The 22,466-nt window shown below is 39.6% G+C and overlaps 1 protein-coding gene across 1 annotated transcript; it reads left to right on the forward strand.

The window, feature by feature from the left end:
- Positions 1-16,182: 16,182 nt before the first annotated feature.
- On the forward strand, positions 16,183-18,584 carry LOC117620083 (40S ribosomal protein S10-1-like). Its single transcript, XM_034350177.1, has 6 exons — positions 16,183-16,332; positions 16,731-16,804; positions 16,919-16,967; positions 17,065-17,341; positions 17,916-18,048; positions 18,324-18,584. The coding sequence occupies exons 2-6, from the start codon at positions 16,802-16,804 to the stop codon at positions 18,411-18,413; spliced, it is 552 nt and encodes a 183-aa protein (XP_034206068.1). The 5' UTR covers positions 16,183-16,332; positions 16,731-16,801; the 3' UTR covers positions 18,414-18,584.
- Positions 18,585-22,466: the final 3,882 nt, after the last annotated feature.

Consider the following 22,466-nt stretch of genomic DNA (forward strand, 5'->3'; position numbering starts at 1 on the left):
ATTTTAGATATAGAGGAAGGGGGTGATGGATGGTTAGGAATAGAAGTTGATGAAGAGGGTGAATATGTGAGATCAAGTTGTTGGTCTGTAGGTGTAGGAATGGGTGCAGCGGAAGGAAAAGATGGAGGGGTTTCAATGTCATAGGTATCTGTAGGTAGTGTAGGCACATTTGGAGGTGAAAAAATGGTGTGATCATGAGTGGAAGGTGTTGTTTCATAAGGAAAATGGTTTTCAAAAAACTACACATCTTGACTAATAACAATTTTATGGGAGGAATAATCATAAATTTGTAACCTTTTTGATTGTGGGGATAACCAACAAAAATTCTAGGTGTGGCTCGTTTGTCAAATTTGTGTGCTTTGTGTAAGACATTGTTGCAAAGCAAAGACAACCAAAAACTTTTAAGTGTGCATGTGTTGGTGGTTTACCAAATAAAATTTCATAGGGTGTTTTACCTTTTAAAATCTTACTTGGTAATCGACTGATGAGATATGTAGCTATCAAGATGCATTCTCCCTAGAATTGGAGAGGGAGATGAGATTGAAAATGGATGGATCGTGCCATATTGAGAAGGTAACGATGTTTTCGCTCAACTACACCATTTTGTTGTGGTGTGCCAATGCAAGTGCGTTGATGTTGCATTCCCATAAAAGAAAAAAATTGTTGAAGATTAGCATTGAAAAATTCTAAACCGTTATCAGTGCAAATTTTGTAAATAGAAGAATTAAATTGCAATTTGATCATAGAAACAATTGTTATATAAGTTGGAAAGCTTCAGATTTGAAATGCATGAGATAAGTCCAAATGCAACAAGAATAGTCATCAACAATGGTTAAGAAATACTTAGCACCAGTAAAAGATGAAATAGTGAAAGGACCCCAAATGTCACAATGTATTAAATCAAAGCATTTGGAACTGGAAATAGTACTTAAAGGAAAAGGAGTTCTAGCATGTTTTGCTAATTGACAAATCAAACAAGTATTCTTATTAAAACAAGAAACATAATCTGAAAGGCACAAAATCTTGGATTGAACCATATCGAAGGGATGGCCTAAGCGCCAATGCCAGAGATTAAAGGTTGCAGATGTGATAGTGGAAACAATGGGAGCATCTTTGGAGTCCAAGTAGTAGAGACCACCACGCACACTACACTTGCCAATCCTCTTCTTCATAACTAGGTCTTGGAAAATGCATTCATTAGGAAAAAATGTGGTAGAACAATTTAAGGACTTGGTAATCTTATGAACGAACGTTAAATTGAATTGAAGAGAAGGTGCAACGAGTACATTTTGCAAGGGTAATGTGGGGGATGGATTTGACTGGCCTATATGTGTAATAGATGCTGTTTGGCCAGTGGGTAATTCAACTGGTGCACAAGTAATGGGTGTTTTGGTATGAAACAATTTTGAATTTGATATCATACGGTTAGTAGCACCCGAATCAATAATCCAAGTAGAGGAATTGAAACTACAAGTAAGGCCACATGAAATACCTGAAAAATTATTAGCCAAAGGACTAGTTTTACCATTGGAAACCATAGAAAGAAATTTTTGATATTCCTTTTAAGTGAGAGTTATGAAGGGAGGCTTATTGGATATATTCTGATTATTCCTGCTAGGTGCATGGTTCCTATTCGACTGATTTCCGATGGATTGATCTCAAGTAGATTGATTGCCTTGTCTCCTTTTGTACCGGCAGTGAGAGTCGGAGTGTCCATCCTTGTCACCAAAACCACAATAATATTTTGAAGGATCCTGTTCCTGCAATGAGATTCAGTATGGCCATTTGCTCCACAAAATCACAATGATATTTTGGTTTGGATGATGAACGAGAAATAGTAGCCAAGGAAGATTGATTTGGTATTTGTATAGTTAGTGAACTCAATGAATGTTGACGTCCATCCTGTAAAATAAGAGCATGGGCCTTAGTAACTATGGGTAATGGTTCAATCAATAGAATATTGCTTCGAACTGTAGAATAAACTTCATTAAGGCCTGTGAGGAATTGCATGAGTCTCTACTCCTCTAAGATATTATTACTGTAAGATCCCACATCAACCAACGGAGAGGGGGTGATGTGCCTTATATGTGCACACCCGCATCCATCTAGCACGAGACCTTTTGGGAGCTCACTGGCTTCGGAGTCATAGAAACTCCGAAGTTAAGCGAGTTGGGGGCCAGAGCAATTCCAGGATGGGTGACCCACTGGGAAGTTGCTCGTGAGCTCCCAGAAACAAAACCTTGCGGGCAAAGAGGGGGCCCAAAGCGGACAATATCGTGCTACGGCGGAGTTGATCCCGGGATGTGACAATTTGGTATCAGAGCCACTCTGCCGTGTGGTGCGAGTGTGCCGACGTAGATGTCGGGCCCTTAAGGGGGGTAGATTGTAAGATCCCACATCAACCAACGGAGAGGGGGTGATGTGCCTTATATGTGCACACCCGCATCCATCTAGCACGAGGCCTTTTGGGAGCTCACTGGCTTCGGAGTCATAGGAACTCCGAAGTTAAGCGAGTTAGGGGCCAGAGCAATTCCAGGATGGGTGACCCACTGGGAAGTTGCTCGTGAGCTCCCAGAAACAAAACGTGTGGGCAGAGAGGGGGCCCAAAGCGGACAATATCGTGCTACGACGGAGTTGATCCCAGGATGTGACAATTACGAAAATTGGTGGCACCACAAGAACAAGGAGCCATAGATGTGTACGATGAGAGTTCATCCCAAAATCCTTTGAAGGCAATGTAATAAGTTGACACAGAAGACATCCCTTGGTGGTGATTAGATATACTTCAGTGTATCTCAAATATGCGTGGAGCATTTTTTTTACGAAAATTGTTCCTTGAGATCAATCTAGACATCAAGCGTGCTCTCGATATAAATGACGATGTTGGGGATCTCTACAGATAGTGACTTGACAATCCAAGAATTCACCATACTGTTGCAGCAAATCCATTGGTCATAATCTGGGGATGCCTTTGTAGGCATGGTCAAGCTTTCATCAATGAATCCAAGTTCATTCTTGGCTTCTAGAGCTCTACATATAGCTCAGCTCCAAGTTGGGTAATTATCTTCGATAAGAGGCTTGGAGACAATAATAGCACTAGGGTTATCTGAATGATGAAGGTAAAGTGGTGAAGAAATTGCATAATCAGGTATTGAATTAGTTTCTCGGTTGATGGATTTTTGTGTTTTTGGTGTGACACTGCTTTTTTCAGTATTTCTCATGATGAAGATTGCAGGAAGAGCAAATAGGGATTAGACGTTTTGCTTTGATACCATATAAGAAATAATGGTGAATGTTTTCTATATTGATCACTGTACAAAGATTACAATTATATAACAAAGCTTAAGGAATACAAAAGAAAAGAAATCTCCAAATCTAAAGTCTAAGGTAATTACACAAAAAGGAAAAGAATTGATGTCTAAGTAAGACAGCTATACAACATTAACTTCAATCGAAAGTCTTCCTTTCTAACAGAAGGTCGACAGACACTCAAATTTGGCGAAGATGATATTGGGATCAGCCGCCCCCAAAGTCTCCCGAGGTACTTACAACTGCAGCAGCCTTATCAGCCCAAGCATTTGGTGGTTTTGATGCCCATTCAATCACATTCTTTAAAGATCCTGGTATATAATATACAGTGGGGGTAAAGGATGCTTAGCAAGTTGATGCAGAAACTTGCCAATAAATCATGATTTTGAAAGGAAAAAAATTAAGATAGTGATCAAACTCCATATACAAATAATTACAGATTCAATAGCATAAAAGTCTACCTCTTAAACCTTAGCCTTGAGAAAAGTAAAAATGTATTTTATTTGCGGGGTAAATTACTCAAATGGTCCTCAAACTTGTACTCGATTTACATTTTGGTCCCTCAATTAAATTATTAGTCCAAATGGTCCATTAACTATGTATTAATCGCTCTATTGGTCCTACCGTTTCATTCTGTCAATGTTACTGTTAAATATGAAGGCAAATTGGTCATTTTGTATGTTAAAAATAAATAAATACTGAAAAATGAAATAAAAATCTCCTCTCTCTCTCTCTCTCTCTCTCTCTCTCTCTCTCTCTCTCTACTCCCCCGTGGCCACCGCCCTCAAGCTCCAACCCCCAAACCCATCCCACAACCATTCTCCACCCAAACCCATCCAACAAACACCATCCAGTTTTTTTTTTAAAGTTTTGGGGTTTGAGTATGGCTACTGGTGAGGCGATAAGGTCGTTTGTGGCTGGCTACGTTGGGGCATTGATGGATATCGGTGGGTGGGTGGCTATGTGGGGTGCGACAAGAGGGTGGGTTGAGAAAGCTTTAATTGGTTGAGTACAAGTTTGTCATTCTTTTAGATTAATTGTGCAAGTTCACCTGAAGCAGCATCCGACAAACGTTTTTCTTATTCCAATTTTGCTGATGAAGGTTAGTTTTCCTATTTCCTAGCTCTGATCTGAGAGTTGCACTGTCATGTAATTGTTCCCCAAAACTTTGGCTGCAAGTTTTCCTTTTTATTATGTAGAAGCATAAATTGCCCATTCTGCAGCAGATTGGCCGCTGCATGAAGATGAGAGAGATGAGGGCAAAACACCACCTGTGAAAAGGAAGAAATCAAAGGAAAAGAAAGGAATCAAGAAGGAAGCTGACGCAAAAAGTGAAAACAAGGTTGAGGCTAGACGAAGAGAGTGGGGTTGTTGGGGCTAGGGAAAATATTTTTGTTTTGTTTTGTAACCCTATTTTATTTGTTAATTATGAAAAGTCGTTTTTACCCTAAAATTTAGTTAGATTTAACAGAAAATTAGAAGGTAGGACTAATGGAGCAATTAATACATAGTTAATGGACCATTTGGACTAATAATTTAATTGAGAGACCAAAATGCAAATCGAGTACAAATTTGAGGACCATTTGAGTAATTTATCCTTTATTTACGAGTTAAGAAGCCCATTGTCATCCATATATTGATTTGGTTCCTATCAATAAAATACTCTAAATGCAAAGGTTTGTGATTCATCAAAAACTTTTGTTAAAACTAGTTGCTTGTTATGACGTGATAAGCTTTAAAAAGGTATTTTCCTCAAAATATGGCGCATTCATAAAGGAGATAAAATAAAACTCATGCCCTTAACTCAACAAGACCATCTTTTCTTTTTGTCATAAAACAAGGACATCTACTTCTTACTTAAGGTTTCACATTATAGTTCCATCACGAAGACCAAATGATCTTGCTGAAGGCGCGAGCCTTACTTTGGCTCATGAGTCATGAGCGGATAACTTGTATTTTGACGAAACTTACCCCTTTAAAATTGGTCTCGTCACCAATTTCACTATGGTGTGTTTGGATGAAGTAATTCTAATTTTCATGGAAATTGTAAATGACGGAATTTCCAATTACATCATTTAAAATTTCTGTCAGTTGCAAATTTTAGCGATTGGATGTCATTTATGCGGAATTTAAGAAATGACAGAAATTACAATTTCACCTGTTTGGATAGTCATCACAGAATTCCAAACATCACAAAATTAGAATTTACTTAGAATTAACAACTTTTTTTTTTTTTTAAACAACCGTCCTGTATATAAAATCTAGATAGGAATAATTAGCATAGTTCAACACATTATTATTATATTATTATATTATTTTATATATATATATAATTAGAAAGACTTGTGTGGTACGAAAATTGTCTAACAGCACATACCTCAATTGTTACTAATGTAAAGAATTGCAACTGTAGCTTAATTTAAAAAAACATAAATCACGTAATTAAAAAAATGAAGCTAATTATCCCAACCAATGTTTCAACAAAATAACAAAAATTAAAGATGTCAACTGAATATAAAATGTGACAGGACCCGACCCAATTTCCACTTTGGAATCCGAGTCGAATCCTGTGCGTGTCCGACATCTGGCGAATGTCGGGCACAAAAGACCTTTTTACCCTTCTCGTCTCAAATTCTTTTCAAATTTCCCTTAGACTTCTGCCGAAATTTCGGCAGAGTCTCCCCTATATTTTGACCAATCCCAAAATTTTCCACCTGTTAAACAATCAATAAATTCACACCAACTGCCAGAATATCTCAAATAACCCATCTCAACTCTAGTTTCACAGTTTCAACTAGATATCAGAGCATTTTCTAAGTTTAGAGTTTCAAGGATTTTCTACAAAACTCTACCTTACGTGGTGACGCGGAAGCTTTGAATGGCCCGGTGGTGGATCCCGCGTACTTCTATGGCCTGGGGGCGAAAAACAAGTTGAAAAGGTGAGTGGACAAAAATAATGTTCTTGAAAACAATTTTATAAACATAATAACCCCCATTTAAAAATAAGAAGAAGTCTAAATTGAGGGTTTGTCTAGATTTCAATATAGAGTATTCAAATAAGCATGTAAAAACCTACTGATGACTGTGCTTGTATAACTGAACCAATATGTAAAGATATAAATGCACGAATATCAAGAAATTGATATAAAATAACTGAAAGTCATACTTGAATAAAAGAAAACTCAAATCCTCTGAAAATACCACCTATTTGTACCCCTGTCATGTCCGTCAATTCCCCTGGCAGGTCTCGGGCGCCACGCAGTCTACCCGAGCCGCAAACTGGCGAAATCAGGGGACTATGATCAGCCTGATCCGCCGGCAGATTCCTCGATGACACCAAGTCAGCTCGAGTGCTCTGGCAGGATGCAGGGGACCGTAGTCAGCTTGATCCGCAATCCTGGCAGGTCTCGGGGACACAGAGTCAGCCGAGCCGCAATCCTGGCAGGTCTCGGGACACCAAATCTGCCGAGCCGCAAATCCTGGCACTCACGGTCCGAGCGTCCCCGTAACTCGTGAGGCAAAGTCAAGTGCACTGACATAAACTGAAATCGGACTGGATGTCCGTAGACATCGGTCCAACTGTGGGTAATCACCAAAGAAAATGGGTACGAGGTGGTTTTAAAATAAATTCCTTTAGAAAAATATCTGAGTAATAACTGTAAAGCTCAAGTTGTGCTGCGGTCTCAACTGATTCCAACCTCAAACTCTGTTTCTATAACTGGTAAATAAGCAGCACAGACTTATAGAACTATTACTGTACTAATCATGTTCGGAACCACAATAAAGCTTACTCAAGATCAAATAAAGAAATTTATTCAAATAAACTCATTTATAAAAACTCATTTATATAAAATCAATATAAAAATCTTATTTATAGAAATTCTTTATATAACTCATTTATATAAAATAATTCATGAAAGAAAGTCCACTCAAGCTAGCTGGACCCTTCGAAGGTCCCTCCTGTGGGTTAGCTGGACTCCTGGTGCCTGATTATCCAAGAATAATAAATTAATAAACTGCTGGACAAAAAGAATTTAAATTAAACACCTTGCCCCCGGCTCCTAGAAATACGTGCATCTCATCCCAAGTTACTCCTACGCCCACATTAGCCCTTTCAGACACTTGGACCAGTTTTGGAAGGTCCGACACTCAGCTAAGCGATAAACTGCCAGATCGGCCGACCCGGGACCCCGTGGGTCCACGATCTCCGATGGCCAATCTGGGCTTCCCTGAAGGTTCCTTACAGAGAGGGAACCATGTTCTGCGAGTTTGGTCCAAAACGGACGGTCGGATTGGCCAAAATCGCGTTCTCGTTTAAAATCCAAACTCAAGCCCCAGGGTTCGCGATTTCGGAGTATCCGGGACTCCGATTCGCAATCCGTCTAATCCTACACGATCCTGAGGTCATGTAGACCGACATATCCGAAATCCAGCGTGATCCGATTATTTGACGACACTGCACCCACAGATCGCGCGATATAGAAAATCCGTTCGGGGCTCAAACGGACTCCGAATCGAGATCCGCAAAATTCTACGCGCTCGTGACGACACGAGGGTCACAAAACTGCACAGAATTACTTCACCACCCTTACCCACGCGCAGGCAGATTTGGGTGTCTTAAGCAATTTCGGGTGGCCGAAAAATCTCAGAACCAAAACTCCAAACTCCTACCCTAGGTAAAACACCCCATTTGGAGTCACTTTTGTTCTTGGACATACCCCAAAAAGTGACCAGAAATAGTAGTTTTTGGCGGCCGAAGTTTCGTTCAGAATTCAAGTCGAAAATTGATCGCTTTAGAGCTAAAATCGATCGAAACTCATACATCCATCAGCTAGAACGTGAAAAATAGCTGAGAAACCATACCTTACTCGATCAATTTGGTGGAGAATTGAACGAGAAATTTGAGCTGGAAGTTCGGGTGGATTCGGACGAACATCCGTCGGAAAACATGGTTTTCCGATCAGCTCCGGGTCGCCCAAGGGTGGAGGTCGGTACCCACGGCGGAGATCAACTCGACCTGTGGTGGCCGGGCCGTCGCCGAGAAGGTGAAGGGTCGCAATGATCGGGTGTGACGGGAGAGAAAGAGAGAAGAGAGAGAAAGTGACGGGGGAGAAGAGAGAGAAGGGATAAAAATCTGACTTTTTGGCTAAATTACCATTTTGCCCTTCGCGGTATTTAGACCATATCTTCTTCGTTACAGCTCCGATTCGGGTCTACTCTGTGTCTACGAACTCGTTTTGCCACGCTCTACGCAATGGCGTAAGCGAAATTCCTAAATTCTTTCTCGATTAAAAAGTCAAATTTTCTCCCATTAAAATATGCAAGGGCAAACTTGTCTTTTTGCTAAAAGATATTTTCCTTACTTTTTAGATATTTTCTTTCTTTTTAGATATTTTGTTTTGGGTTATTACAAAATGTGTCTACGCTCTTGGTGAAATAAACATCAACATCGTTCCCTTCTTTCTCTTAGTTGGAATTGTCTTTAACATGAGAAACTGCTTCTCATTTTCTATAAACCAAGACATTGCCTTCAGTTGTTCATCTGGACTAAGATATGGAATTGCAATGAGTTCATTATATACTTCTGTTGGATCAAGCTTTTGTGTAGTAGAATTGATAAAGTGTTCCAAAGATGATGCCATCTTAGCCACTGAATCAGCAAGAATATTAGTTGTACCTCTTCTTTTTGGTGGGGGAATATTAGAAGGATTTTGATTTCTTCTCTTTGGACAACTAGAGCTGGGTGAAACATCATCAAATTGACAACTCTCAAAACCTTGAGTATCACTTTCCAACAATATTATTGGGATCACTCTCAGGAGTCATAACCTCAGCAGCTTTTACACATGTTTCATCACCCTCTCCAGTAGCTCTATCTTTGCCACATAAATCCACTATATCATCCCAGTTTTCAATCACTTTAAATCGAAAATTTCTAGCATCTTCAAAGTTAACCATATGTTATTTACCACAGTTTTAGTCATTCAAAAAGATACAATTGCCTTCACGTACTCATCCCAAACATTGTCTTCATCTACACTGATCATCTTCTTTATTGCATCCTAATGGTCATTGTTCGGGTTCTCCTTACAATTGCTGCCTCCAAGGATTGGCCTCTTCATCAATTCGACGTTAACAATGCTTTTTTGCATGGTGACTTACATGAAGACATATATATGCAGCCTCCGCCTGGTTGTCCATAAGGGGGAGAATCTTGTTTTCAAGTTACGTAAATTGCTCTACATGCTTAAGCAGGCTTCTAGGCAATAGTTTGCCAAATTTTCAGAGGCCATTCTTGACACTGGTCACATTCAATCCAAAGCCGATTACTCTATGTTTTATAAATATAAAGGTATCTCCACAGTGTTTATACTAGTGTATGTTGATGATGTAATTATCCAAATCAATCCCTCCTCTTGCCTTATGTGAAAGGAGCAGACACCAGGGGTGCTGTTTAGAAGAGGATGGGGTGGTTTGTTTGGGCAGATGAGAAGCAATCGTGGGCTTGATCCTTGGGCCGATCAGAAGGTGCTGATGGGCGAGAGGGGGCCGAAGTTTCTCCTTTGGAATTGAAGTGCTTGGCTTTAGCATGGATTGCTGCATGTTTCATCAGTTCGTTATAGGTCGTCCAGTTGTTACCGTGGACCAAGTAGCGAAATTGTGACGAACGAATGCCACTTCTGAAGGCGCTGAAAGCCATTCGGTCGTCCATTTTTGAACACCGAGAGTACTCGTTACTGAATCTGGCTGTATATTCCCTGAAGGGCTCATCGTCTCTTTGTCGGATGGTGTACAGGTCATCGGCAGAGTATAACTGATCGGCCTGTACCATAAAATGATTAAGAAAAATTTGCTTTAACTGATCGAAAGAGTCAACGACACCTAGCTCCAGTCGGTAAAATCAGTTCAATGCAGCTTTAGCCAAAGTGAAGGGAAATAGTGGGCACTGGCCTTCCTCGATAAGTCCTATGCATCTTAATGCCGATTAAAAGGTATGTATGTGGGTGGCGGGATCCTCTACTCATGTGTAGAATGATATTTAGAGTTGTTGGACATCCTTCTTGTGCTTGAAGTTTCAGATTCGGTCGGTATATGGTCCTGGCTGGATCTTTCCCCAAGTTGGTGTTCGAGATTGGTTCTGTTCTTCCTCAATTCAGTTGATCTTCTAGAAAAGAAGACTGATAGTGGAATCGGCATGGGGTAGATCGCTGTGGAATGTTTCCACTGTCTGACGTATAGTTGGTTGACGACCTGCCGTTCGGCCAGCGCTCCTGACAATGTGACTCCATCGATCATCTTTCGTTGTTGTCTGGTGGTTGTGATAGCGAGATTGTCTTTCGTTCCTCATCGGCCATGACCTTTGGAAATATGTTTATGACTCTTATCCACAACCCTTTGAATTTATCACTATCACAGACACTATAACTTCTACCCCTCCCACCACCACCACTGTCACCAATTGTCACCAATCTCAATCCAAATTTTCTATCTTGGTATCAACAAGACCAATTAGTGGTCAGTTACATCACCACTACTGTTCTCTCTTTAACCATTGGTCATGACTCTGTCAAATCCATCTGGGAGTATTTACAAAATCATTATGCTCAACGTAACCTTGCTAGTGCCTCTAGCCTTTGTTTTCAACTTCACGACATGTCCAAAGGATCCAAAACCATTGATGATTATCTCAACCATGCAAAATCACTAGCTGATGCTCTTCTTTCCATTAACAAACCTGTCTCTGATAAAGATCTCGTTACTGCTGTTCTCCGTGGTCTTGGTGTTGAGTTCTCCATGTTGGTTACCACCATCCTAAACCAGCCCACTCTTCCCAGTTTCGTAGACCTTCGCTCCCGTCTTCTTGCCTTTGAAAACCAATCCTCCCGTTCATCAGACTCCACTGGCCACACCACTGCCCTTATTACCACTTACCCATCTTCTGCTTCTTCTGCTCAACATGTCTCCAACAAGTAGCAACATGAATCCTCCAAACAGCAACGAGGTGGTTCTCGTGGCGACCGTCACGGTGGCTATCGCGGTTTTTATCGTGGTGGGCGTCGTAGCGGTTATAATCGCTGGCAATACCATGCTCCTTTTAGTACCACGCCCCCTTGGCAACAACCATGGACTGGTCCTTTTTCCCCTCGAGGACCTGCTTACCTTGCTCAGTGGCACCAGCCTAGGATTCTTGGCGCCCCACCTCAAGCTTGGTGTTCCACATGTTCAACCAATCAACACACTACTGCCCAATGTCCTCATAAATTTTTCGAACCAGACTCCTTTCCTTCATTTGCAAGCGCCCATACTCTCCAATCTCATGATCCAAATTGGTACCCCGATACCATAGCCACTCACCACATGACCGACAATCATCATTCCTTCAATATCCACAATCCTATACTGGTAATAATTCAATTTTTATGGGCAATGGTGATTCTCTTCCCATATCTCACATTGGTAACATTCCACTCTCTCTTGGTCAATCTCAATTTTCTCTTCACAATGTCTTTGGTGCTCCTAGTCTCACCAAAAATCTTCTTTCTCTTGCTAGTTTCACTCATGATAATCTTGTCTTTTTTGTCTTTACCCCAAATTTTTTTTGCATCTACGACTTACAAATTGGTGCTTTTCTCTTTCAAGGCCCCTGTAAGGATGCTTATATCCCTTGTCATTGTCTTCTCTTCTCGATTCTCCTGTCCCTCGAGCTTTGGCCACCATCTCCTCCTCCACATGGCACAACCGTCTTGGTCATCCATCATCTTTAGTGCTCTCTTGTCTTCATCCTCAATTAGGTTCTCAGTTTCATTTAAATAAGGAATTTTGTACAAGTTGTGCTCTTAGCAAGTCAACTCAACTACCATATTTTCCAAATCAAAATCATGCTCCCTCTTTATTTTATTTAGTGCATTCTGACGTTTGGATGTCATCTATTCCTTCAGTGAGTGGCTTCCGTTATTACATCTTATTTATTGATGATTTTTCTCGCAATTCATGGATTTACTTTATGAAACACAAATCCGAGGTTTCCACTCACTTCAAAACATTTACGACTATGATAAAAAAAATCTTTTTAACACTTCCATCCAATTTCTCCAAAGTGATAATGGAACTGAATATGTTAATCATGCCTTTTCTGAGTTTTGCAAAACCTATGGCATCTAACAACGCTTTTCTTGCCCTCACACCCCAACAAAATGGGCTGGCATAATGCAAACATCGCCACATTATTACCATCATTCGCACTCTCTTAGTCACATCCCAAGTTCCACATTGTTATTGGGGTGAAGCCGCTCTTATTGCAGTTCACTTAATTAATTTACTTCCCACCCCCATCCTCAATTGGGCCACTCCCTGTTCTATACTCTTTCAGCTCCCCTTACCTACTCGCACCTTCATGTCTTCGGGTGTTCTTGTTTTCCTAATCTTAGTCCATATATTCCTAACAAACTTCAAAGTCGTTCCTTAGAATGTGTTTTCCTAGGCTATAGTCCTTATCACAAAGGTTATCGATGTCTTCATCCAAACACTGGTCGTGTCTATGTCTAACGCAATATTTTATTTAATGAATTAAGTTTTCCTTTTAAGAATTTGCAGGTTGTCTCTTTGGCAGGAACAGTTGAACTTGATATTTTTCCCCAGCGTGCTCTGCCTGCAGCACCTTCTCCATTGGCTCCCCTTACTTCTCCTTCCAATTCTGACCCATGCCCCCTTGCTTCAAGCCCAAGCCTCCCTTCTGGCCCCTGCCATTCACCAAGGCCCCCATCCGCTCCAAGCCTAATTCATCCTACCGACCTAATTCTCTCTCCATCTTTGACTTCCCATACAGGCCCTTCTGCCCATACCAGCCCATCTGCTACCACAAGCCCAATTGATGCTTCAGGCCCGACTTCCACATCTAACACATCTCACACTCCAGGCCCTAATTCCACTCCAGGTCCATGCCTTTCCTCAACCCAGCCTTTACCCCAACTCCCTGCGCAACATGCTCCTTCCACATCCGTGCTGCCCACAGACCTATCCTCATCTTTCCAGCTTTCTCCATCTGTGCCTGATCCTTACCTTCCTCCTCATGCTGCGGCTCCGCCAACTAACCCTATGACTACACAGCTTCGTGCTGGGATCATCCAACCCAAAACATGCACCGATAGAACCATACGGTACCCCATTCCCCATGGATTACCTTCCGTTATTGACTCTACTGAACCCACTAGTTTTTTCTCAGGCCCAAAAACATGTGGAATGGTGTACCGCGATGACAGAAGAAATCAATGCCCTTCTCAAAAGATCACAAGTGGTCTCTGGTTCCTCCGTCTCCCTTGCATACTCCAATTGGTTGCAAATGGGTTTTTCAGATTAAGCGACACCCTGATGGCCGTATTGAGCGCAACAAGGCACGTTTGGTGGCCAAGGGTTTTCACCAACAACCGGGCATTGACTACACAGAAACATTTAGTCCGGTTGTCAAGCCCGCTACCATCCGCATAATTCTCAGCCTTGCCATCTCTCGAGGGTGGTCTCTTCGTCAACTTGACATTAAAAATGCGTTTCTCCATGCTTTTCTCAATGAAGATGTCTACATGATCCAACCACCCGGGTTTGTGGATCCTACCCGGCCTACCTATGTTTGCAAGCTCCATAAAGCATTATGGTCTCAAATAAGCTCCTCGTGCTTGGTTTCATCGCATTAGCACTTTCCTACTATCCTCTGGGTTCACCCAAAGTCAAGCGGATGCTTCTTTATTTGTTTATCACCATGGCCATCATCAAATATTCCTGTTGTTATACGGTGATGATATAGTGATTACTGGCAGCCATTCTGAGGTGCTCCAAGAATTCATTTCTACTTTAGGTTTGACATCAAAGATCTTGGGCCCCTCAATTATTTTTTGGGCCTCCAGGTCACTCACTCCAATGGCAGTCTTCACCTATCTCAAGTTAAGTATGCTCATGACCTTCTTCAACGTCATCACATGCTTGACTGCAAACCGACCTCTAGGCCCCTTATTGCCAAATCTTCTCTCTTAGTGACTGAGGGTGACTTGTTATCTTCACCTACTTCATACAGAGAGGTCGTGGGCTGTCTCCAATACCTCACTATCAGTAGACCCGACTTGGCCTTCGCGGTCAACTCTGTTGCACAATACATGAGCGCACCTTGTTCTTCTCATATGATCGCCATAAAGCGAATCCTGCGCTACACCAAAGGGACCCTTGATTTTGGCTTAACTCTTCGTCCATAATCACAACCCACACGTATTTGTGCATACTCCAATGCAGATTGGGCTGGGTGCCCGGACTCTCGTCCCTCCACCACTGGCTATTGATCTACTTGGGCACCAACTTGATCTCTTAGTGTTCCAAAAGCAACCTATTGTCTCTCGCTCAAGCACGGAATCAAAATATCGCTCCTTAGCTCATGCGTGTGCCGAAACTACTTGGCTATCCTACCTTTTGGTCGAACTTGGTGTTCAACTTACCTTTCCAGTCTTTCTTCATTGTGACAATCTCTCCTCCACTTACTTGGCTGCCAATCCTATTTTTCATGCTCGCACCTGCCACATTGAGCTTGATTACCATTTTTGTGCTCGAAAAGGTGGCCTTGGGCAGTCACCACGTTTGTTTTATTCCATCTATTGATCAACTAGCCGACCTCCTCACCAAAGCACTTCATAAACCATGCCACCAGCTTCTCCGATCAAACCTTGTCCAGCCTTGCCCGTCCGGTTTTCGAAAGGGAGGGGGGTGGGTATTAGTGAATCAATTTAGTCCGGTCAACTCTTCATAAATTGCTCCAGCCAATCTCCATCTTCATTGCCTTGATTAAGATAAATATCTGTAATTTATTGTAATCCCTAATTACTTGTAATTTGCTATAATTCCTGATTCTCTTACCATTTGTATCTTTGTCAGATTGTATATAGTCTGTACCCATGATAATGAAAAATATACTGAGGTTTATTTCTTCACAAAACTAAAACAATGATCTTTCCAAACAACTTAATGTAATGTGATATGAAGTCAAAATTTGCAATGTACTTTGGGGATTTGCCCTTGATTTTTGGTTTGGGTGTAATTTTAGATCTAAGGAATAAAACAAAAAAAATTTAAGAAGTGTTTTGTGAAATTCTTTATGAAGGAAATTCAAATACAATTGTGGAAAAAGTGCTCACAACATTAAAGAGTTATATGAAGAGTATAAATTATATTTGTCTTTGCATGATAGATCACAACATGAACAAGCAGTACGCACATCATCTAGATCTTGCACTTCAACATTTAGTAGAAAAAGAAGTCGTGTGGATGACCTTGTGATTCTAAAAGGTTAAACACAAGCAATTTTTCCCTGCTATCTTGATGCACACACACAAATGGATCATGATGAAAATAATCCTTTAAATATTTTGGCATGGTGGAAATCACAGCAAAAAATTACCCTGTGCTTTCCACCATGGCCCGTGATATACTAACCATTCCAGTGTCTTCGGTTGCTTATGAATTAGCTTTTAGCAAAGGTGGGCGTGTTATAAGTGACCATCGAGCAAGTTTGGCTCCAACTAGTGTTGAAGCGTGCACTTGTGGAAGTGATTGGATTAAACAAGAAAGAAAAAAGTCAAGAAGAAAATGAGTGTACAAGATGAACTCTAGAGTGGTTTGTCCAAGATGCAGGATAAATATTTTCTTTTTTGATTGTTTTGTAGTCTACTTCAATTTTGTTTCAACATTATTTCAAAATTTCAAGGAATTGTTATCATATTTAATTATGAATGGAGTTTTTAAACGGAAAAAATGAATGGAGTTTAATAAAGCCAAAATAATGGCCCATTTCATAGGACTGGCCCGACCCGGCCCGATAACTCTTTAGGGCTGAAAAGGCCCTAAGCCCGGCCCGATAACTTCGTAAAACCTAATCGAACTCTTCTTCTTTCCAGCCGCCTCCTCCTCACTGTTCTATCGTCTTCTCTTCTTATCTCGACTCATTGTTGTTTTTTCGGTACTTGCTTTGCTCTCTCATCACAGTATCAGGTATATCTCATCTTTCGTCTGTATCTGAGTATGATTTTTTCTCATCTTTCTCTTCTTATCTCGACTCATTGTTGTTTATTTGGTTTGTGGGTAAAAGTAAGGTAAAATTGTATATATTTCCTTTTTGATAATTATTGATGCCCTCTCCATTTGCTATTTGATGTTCCTTCTTTCTAGTTTTTCATTTTTTTTCAGTATTTAAATCCTATTTGCATTTGTTCTCTAACACAGGTAAAAGAATTTCCTTTACTGTTTTTTGTATAATATTTGCCTTCATTGTTGTTTATGAATTCATGGATTCTCCGAAGCTTTTTTCGGCTCAAAACTTGCATCTATTGGATGTGGATCTTCTGTATTGGAAGATAACGAATTTCTCTCTTTTATTTTTCTTCCTCTAGTGCGAGAGAGACCTCGACCTTCTTTGTTTGCCGCCGTCTCTTCCTCTAGTCGTCAGCTCAACTTCGCAACCATGGTATTTCTCTCTCCAATTCTATGATTGTTTCTTGTGAAACTGAAATGAAAATGAAAAAGAAAAGTTTGTTTGTTCATGGTTCTGATCTGTTACGTTTGGTTTTTTCTATCCTAGATCATCCCAGAGAAGAACAGGAGGGAAATCTCCAAATACCTATTCCAAGGTACACACAAAAAGCTTAGATTTTTATTTATTCTCAATGAAGTTTTGGTTCTTCGTTTCCATATTTTGTTAAAATTTGTTGAATTTAATTTCAACAGAGGGAGTGTGCTATGCAAAGAAGGACTATAACTTGGCAAAGCACCCAGAAATCGATGTGCCAAATCTGCAGGTGATTAAGCTGATGCAGAGCTTCAAATCCAAGGAGTATGTGAGAGAAACTTTCGCTTGGATGCACTACTACTGGTACCTGACCAATGATGGTATTGAGTTTTTGAGGAACTACCTCAACCTTCCATCTGAGATTGTCCCTGCAACTTTGAAGAAACAGGCCAAGCCTCCTGGTCGCCCCTTGGGCCCATCTGGTGACCGCCCACGGTAATTGATTTGTTTCATCGTCTTTATTGGTTATTGGGTCTATTGATTTTTGTAACTGGGATTGTTTCTTTGAGTGTTCTTGTTTGATTATTTGAATAACTTATGGTAGCGACTTGTAACTGTGGCCTTATTTGAAGGATTTCTGTGATTCTTAGTTCTAATTGTAAATGGGTATTCAAATAGGTGGTTTGTGTTATTTGGTTTAGCTGATAAGGTGGTTTGAGCATGTAATTTGTACAGGAAGTCGTTAATTTGGTAAACTGCTTCAACAATCTTTTTGTTTTTGGAGTTCTGAAAGAAACTGCAAGACGGTTTGAAATTAGATTGTATTGAATACTGTAATCGATTGAAATGTGGTTTGGTTGATGGAATGATTGAGAAGTTTGTTAGAAAGCTTGGACTTTATTCGGGTTTAATTTAAAGTTCTAGAGTATGTGATATCGATCATTTAGGAAGAAGTTATTTTACTGATTTGTGTTAGTACTGTGACAGATATGTGCTTCCTTTTCTAGTTCGTATGTTGAACCCTATGATTTGTTGGAATGTAATGTGGATGTTTTGATGATGTGAACAGTGGCCCACCTCGTTTTGATGGAGGAGAACGCAGATTTGGTGACAGGGATGGGTACCGTTCAGGTCCTCGTGCACCAGGGGGTGATTTTGGTGACAAGGGTGGAGCACCTGCTGACTACAGACCTTCTTTCGGGGTAATATTTCTGTTGTCAAGTAGTTTGTTTTATATTTCTCATTTAGGTACTATGTCTTTTACCATGTATTGGGTTGGAGATCAATTGCCTTTCGATGATATACTATTCTTCTTTGCATTTTGGAGTTGTATTCTATCTGATCCCATGTACCTTGTTACTGAGGACTTGACAAACTTATGTACTGCCCACTTAAATGTGTTGTATGATTAGAAGATTTCCTCACTTTGGAAAAATGATGCATTTGTTAACTTGTATGCTTTCTCCTGAAATATCAGGGTAGTAGGCCTGGCTTTGGTCGTGGTGCCGGTGGATCTGGTGGAGCGGGTGGTTTTGGTGCTGGCCCAGCTAGCTCTGATCTCTCCTAAGGAAATGGTTTACTTAGACACCGTTTGGTTTCCTGAGTTTTCATTTAAGAACGGATGACATTCTGTATTAGGAGACAATAGCAGTTTTGTTTGACTTGCAACAGTCTTGGGATTGTATTAGATGTTTGTTTTTATTCTATATGGTCTTTGAATTGCACTTTGCAAAATTTATTTTTCTGTTATCTATGTATGTCATTGAGAAATTTCGTAGATGATGTTTAATAATTATTTTCTTGCGTTTTTTGACCCTCATTTTTCTGCGACCTTCAGTAACTTGTCATAGTTTAGCTTGGCATTTTTGGACCTAGCATCATGGTTTAGCTTTAATAAGGATAAATACCAATGAGCACTGATGTGCTTACCACGATGACAGGCGGTGCGGCCTCCTTTATCTTTACTCTTTATATACCCGTCTTTAGGCTTTTAATGTGTCAACATGTAGTAGAAAAGTCTTAATTTGCTGCAGATGAGTGATGTCAAGTTCGGCACTTTGGCAATGTGTTTGTGAGAAAACGGTCATATGCTTCATCCTAACTTTAGCCACACAAAAAAGAAGCTTGAGGTTAAGAGATTCATTTTCCTTAATTTTGTGAAGTAATTAATTGGCGGATATTTTGACAAAGGCGATTTTCAGTAGTGTTTTACAATTCCCAACTTGTGGAGGCTTTGGTGGTGGCTGATCCCAATATCATGTCCGCCAAGTCGGACTCTCTCGACCTTCATTTCATCAACAAGCCCGAGTTTTTCTTGGATGGACTCAAGCTCCTGAAAAGTTCGACAGTGATGGCAACTTGGTTGATGCACAGGACAAGGAGAGGTTGAAGGAAATTCTTCTGACTTTGCAGGAATTCACTTTGAGGCTTCAAACAAAGTGATGAGAGGCGCTCTTTCGTGTTTCGAACCGCTGACTTCTAGGGCACAATGGAGGTTGCAGGTTTCAAGGTGCTGAAGTTGTTGTATTGCAAGAGTTTGAGGGGGTTTTTTTTCGGTCGACAAGAGATTTATTTGTTTATGCCTTTGGACTGCCTCTAGAGTTGGAACTTAACCTAATTGATTTGTGTTATGTTTCTATGGGCATGCGTTGTGCTAATAAAACCTATTCATTGCCCAGGAAAGTCAATATATCTATAATAATTCGAAAAAATATGCACAAGGTCTCTCTGGACGGCCTTTGATCCTACAAAATATATTGCAACTCAACCACTTATAAGAAGCATTTCCAGTCTCCAGTAGAAAATTTCGAACAGAAAAATCATTGCAAATCTTTATGTAACTCGTGAATTTTCCATTGCACTTGAGATATGTTGGAAGTCTATTGACTGAGCAGACAGTTGAAGGCAGATGTTGTCTCAAATGATGAAATCATTTAGCCACACCATGTATGAACATGCTTGGTCTGTCGGGAGAGGTTTTTTTTTTAGTGCTATTTACAGGGTATAGCCGGACGGCCATACTTTAAAATATTCTTTTTTGGGGTATATCCGTGCGACTATACTATTAAGATATTATATTTTTAAAGTATAACTAACCGGCTATACTTAAAAGTATTGTAAATATAATATTTTGGAGTATATCCGGGCGGCTATACTGTTAAAATATTATATTTACGAAGTATGGCCGTTCGGCGATACTATTTAAAGGTATAGAATAGTAAATAGAATATTTTAAAGGTATAGCCGTTGAATATATTATGTTTTAATTACTTTTATTTATTTAGTGAAGAATTAGTATTTAAATATTTGAATTAAGAAATTACTTAATAAAAATTAATTAATTATGTTTAATGATCTTAAAGAATTTTGTGGAATGTAAAATTATTTTTAAAATAGTTTCAATTATTTAAAAATTCTAGAAAATTATTTTATTATTTGAAAAATGGAATTTTAGCCTCCAAACCAAAAATCCGAGTCTCGAAACAAAAACCATAGCTTTCGAACTTATTAGAACTTGTTCCAAAACTGTTTGCAAGCCTCGAACCCTAACTATAAACCTATTGTAGGGCACCTAGGACTCGATTAGGGTCGGATAATCATGTAACTTGACCCAAGGCTTTATGATTTAGGTTTCGCTCTGAATCTTGGGCTTTGGGAAGATTTAATTAAGACACCCAAATGAAAATGAGTAATTTATTTTTTCGTTTTTGCACAATAGAATTAAATCAGTAACATATTTAAAAATTCACTAAAGAAATAATAATTAAAACGTAATTACTGATTAAAAGTTATTCAAAAAAAGCTAACATATTACTTAATCACATGTATTAAATTAAAGAAGTTGGCCGAAAAAACAAAAATGAAGAACTTAATTTTATATTTTTAAAATTAAAAAAAAAAAAAAAAAAAAAAAAAACCTCTCCCAACAAAATTTCGTCGGCGGAGGTGGCATTTGTCGGGAGAAATCTAATCCGACAAACATTTTCCACCTGTGCCAAAAAGAAGTTCAAATTCGAATTGTATAAATAAATGAAAACAGGAATTTATTTTTTATGTTTAGGTTCTAAATGCACAATAGAATCATATAACATCTCAAGTCTCATGAAACAAAATCGGAAAAAGTTAAAAATTAAAAAATTGATGGAAATAGGATTCTAAATGAACCATATTAAATCTTGCTGAGAAATTAATCTACGTAGACCCTTATAGAGAAAGGCATTTACATTGAAGTAAGCAGTTGAGGTGACATCTATGATTGCAACATCAGCTTCAACTCGGAAATCATGCATGGTTACCTACACAAGTTGTTTTGTCCTCCAGACATGGGAGAATTTCTCAAGTCTACAAGTACACATGTAACATCTCAAGTCTCATGAAATAGAACTTTGCAGCTAAAAGAATGATTTGTGGAACAAAAAGAGAAAATCATTTGCACATAAGATATTATAAATGCAATATATATGCCAATTACCATAAGAATATCTCAATCATGTTGGAAGATGCTACTCCTGGAAATTAGGAATTAGGCTCGAAAAACAGGTCAACTGATCCTTAGTTGATATACATACCCTCTAGCTATGTAATATGCCTTCAACTTATAGTCCTATTTATGTATCTTTGTAAATTGTGCACATGGACAAAACTTATTCCTTTTTTTATGAATGAGAAACACAACTCATGTGCAAGCCAAAATAAAGTATCTTGTTGGTACAAGAACTGTAAATTCCTACGTAAATTCATACCGGTGACAGCTGGTAGTTGGGTGCCAAACGTAAGTTCTTTCGACTCGAGGTTGTGGGTATGCCCTGACACTGGTGGTGAGAGTAGTCAGTCTCTCCCTAAACTTTTTTTCATCAAAAAAATAAAAACCATTACAGAACAACTCGAACATCAAATGAACAAAACAGAAGCATTCCATCAAAAAGATCTAAATTACAGCAGTTTACCTATTTGAATAGATGACAGAGAAAGAAAACTCCCTAAACTCCAAGGATACAGAGTCCAATATAAGGAGCTCGAAAAATGAACCCTCTTCCCCAACTGATCCACACTACCTCTTACTTCATATTATCAAAGACCCTCCTATGCCTATTGCACCAAACAGCCCAGTAAATTTTCATTGCATCATATCTCCCAAAACCATAGCCCTCTTCTTTCCTCTAAAAGATTTAAGCTTCACAAACAACAATACATTACACGAAGCAGGGTTTATCCAGCTCAATCTTACCTCCTTAACTCGCCGCAACCATATAGATTAAGCTGCTAGGCAATGAAGCAGCAGACGGACCAGGCAGATTAATTTGTACATCAATCTGATATGTTATATGTAATGAATGATATGCGGTGAATCTAATATGAGAACAATTGAAATGAAGAGAATGCCATGGTATTGGTCGATTTGGATTTCATTTACCAGGAGGCCATCATTCTCTGTCTCACTTGTTCTTCCAACACTACGGTGTGTCTCACCACCTCATGCATACCAAGGTTCTGCAACAGGTCGCTTCACGCATACCCAGTCACCAATCTTCAAAGTCAACAATGTATTAGTGTTTTAAAAGAATACACAAAAACTAAGGAATATGACTTTATGTGAAGAATTAATGTTTGGAGTGCTGAA

Source organism: Prunus dulcis, chromosome 2 (assembly GCF_902201215.1).
Source record: "Prunus dulcis chromosome 2, ALMONDv2, whole genome shotgun sequence".
In the NCBI taxonomy this organism is placed as follows: domain Eukaryota; kingdom Viridiplantae; phylum Streptophyta; class Magnoliopsida; order Rosales; family Rosaceae; genus Prunus; species Prunus dulcis.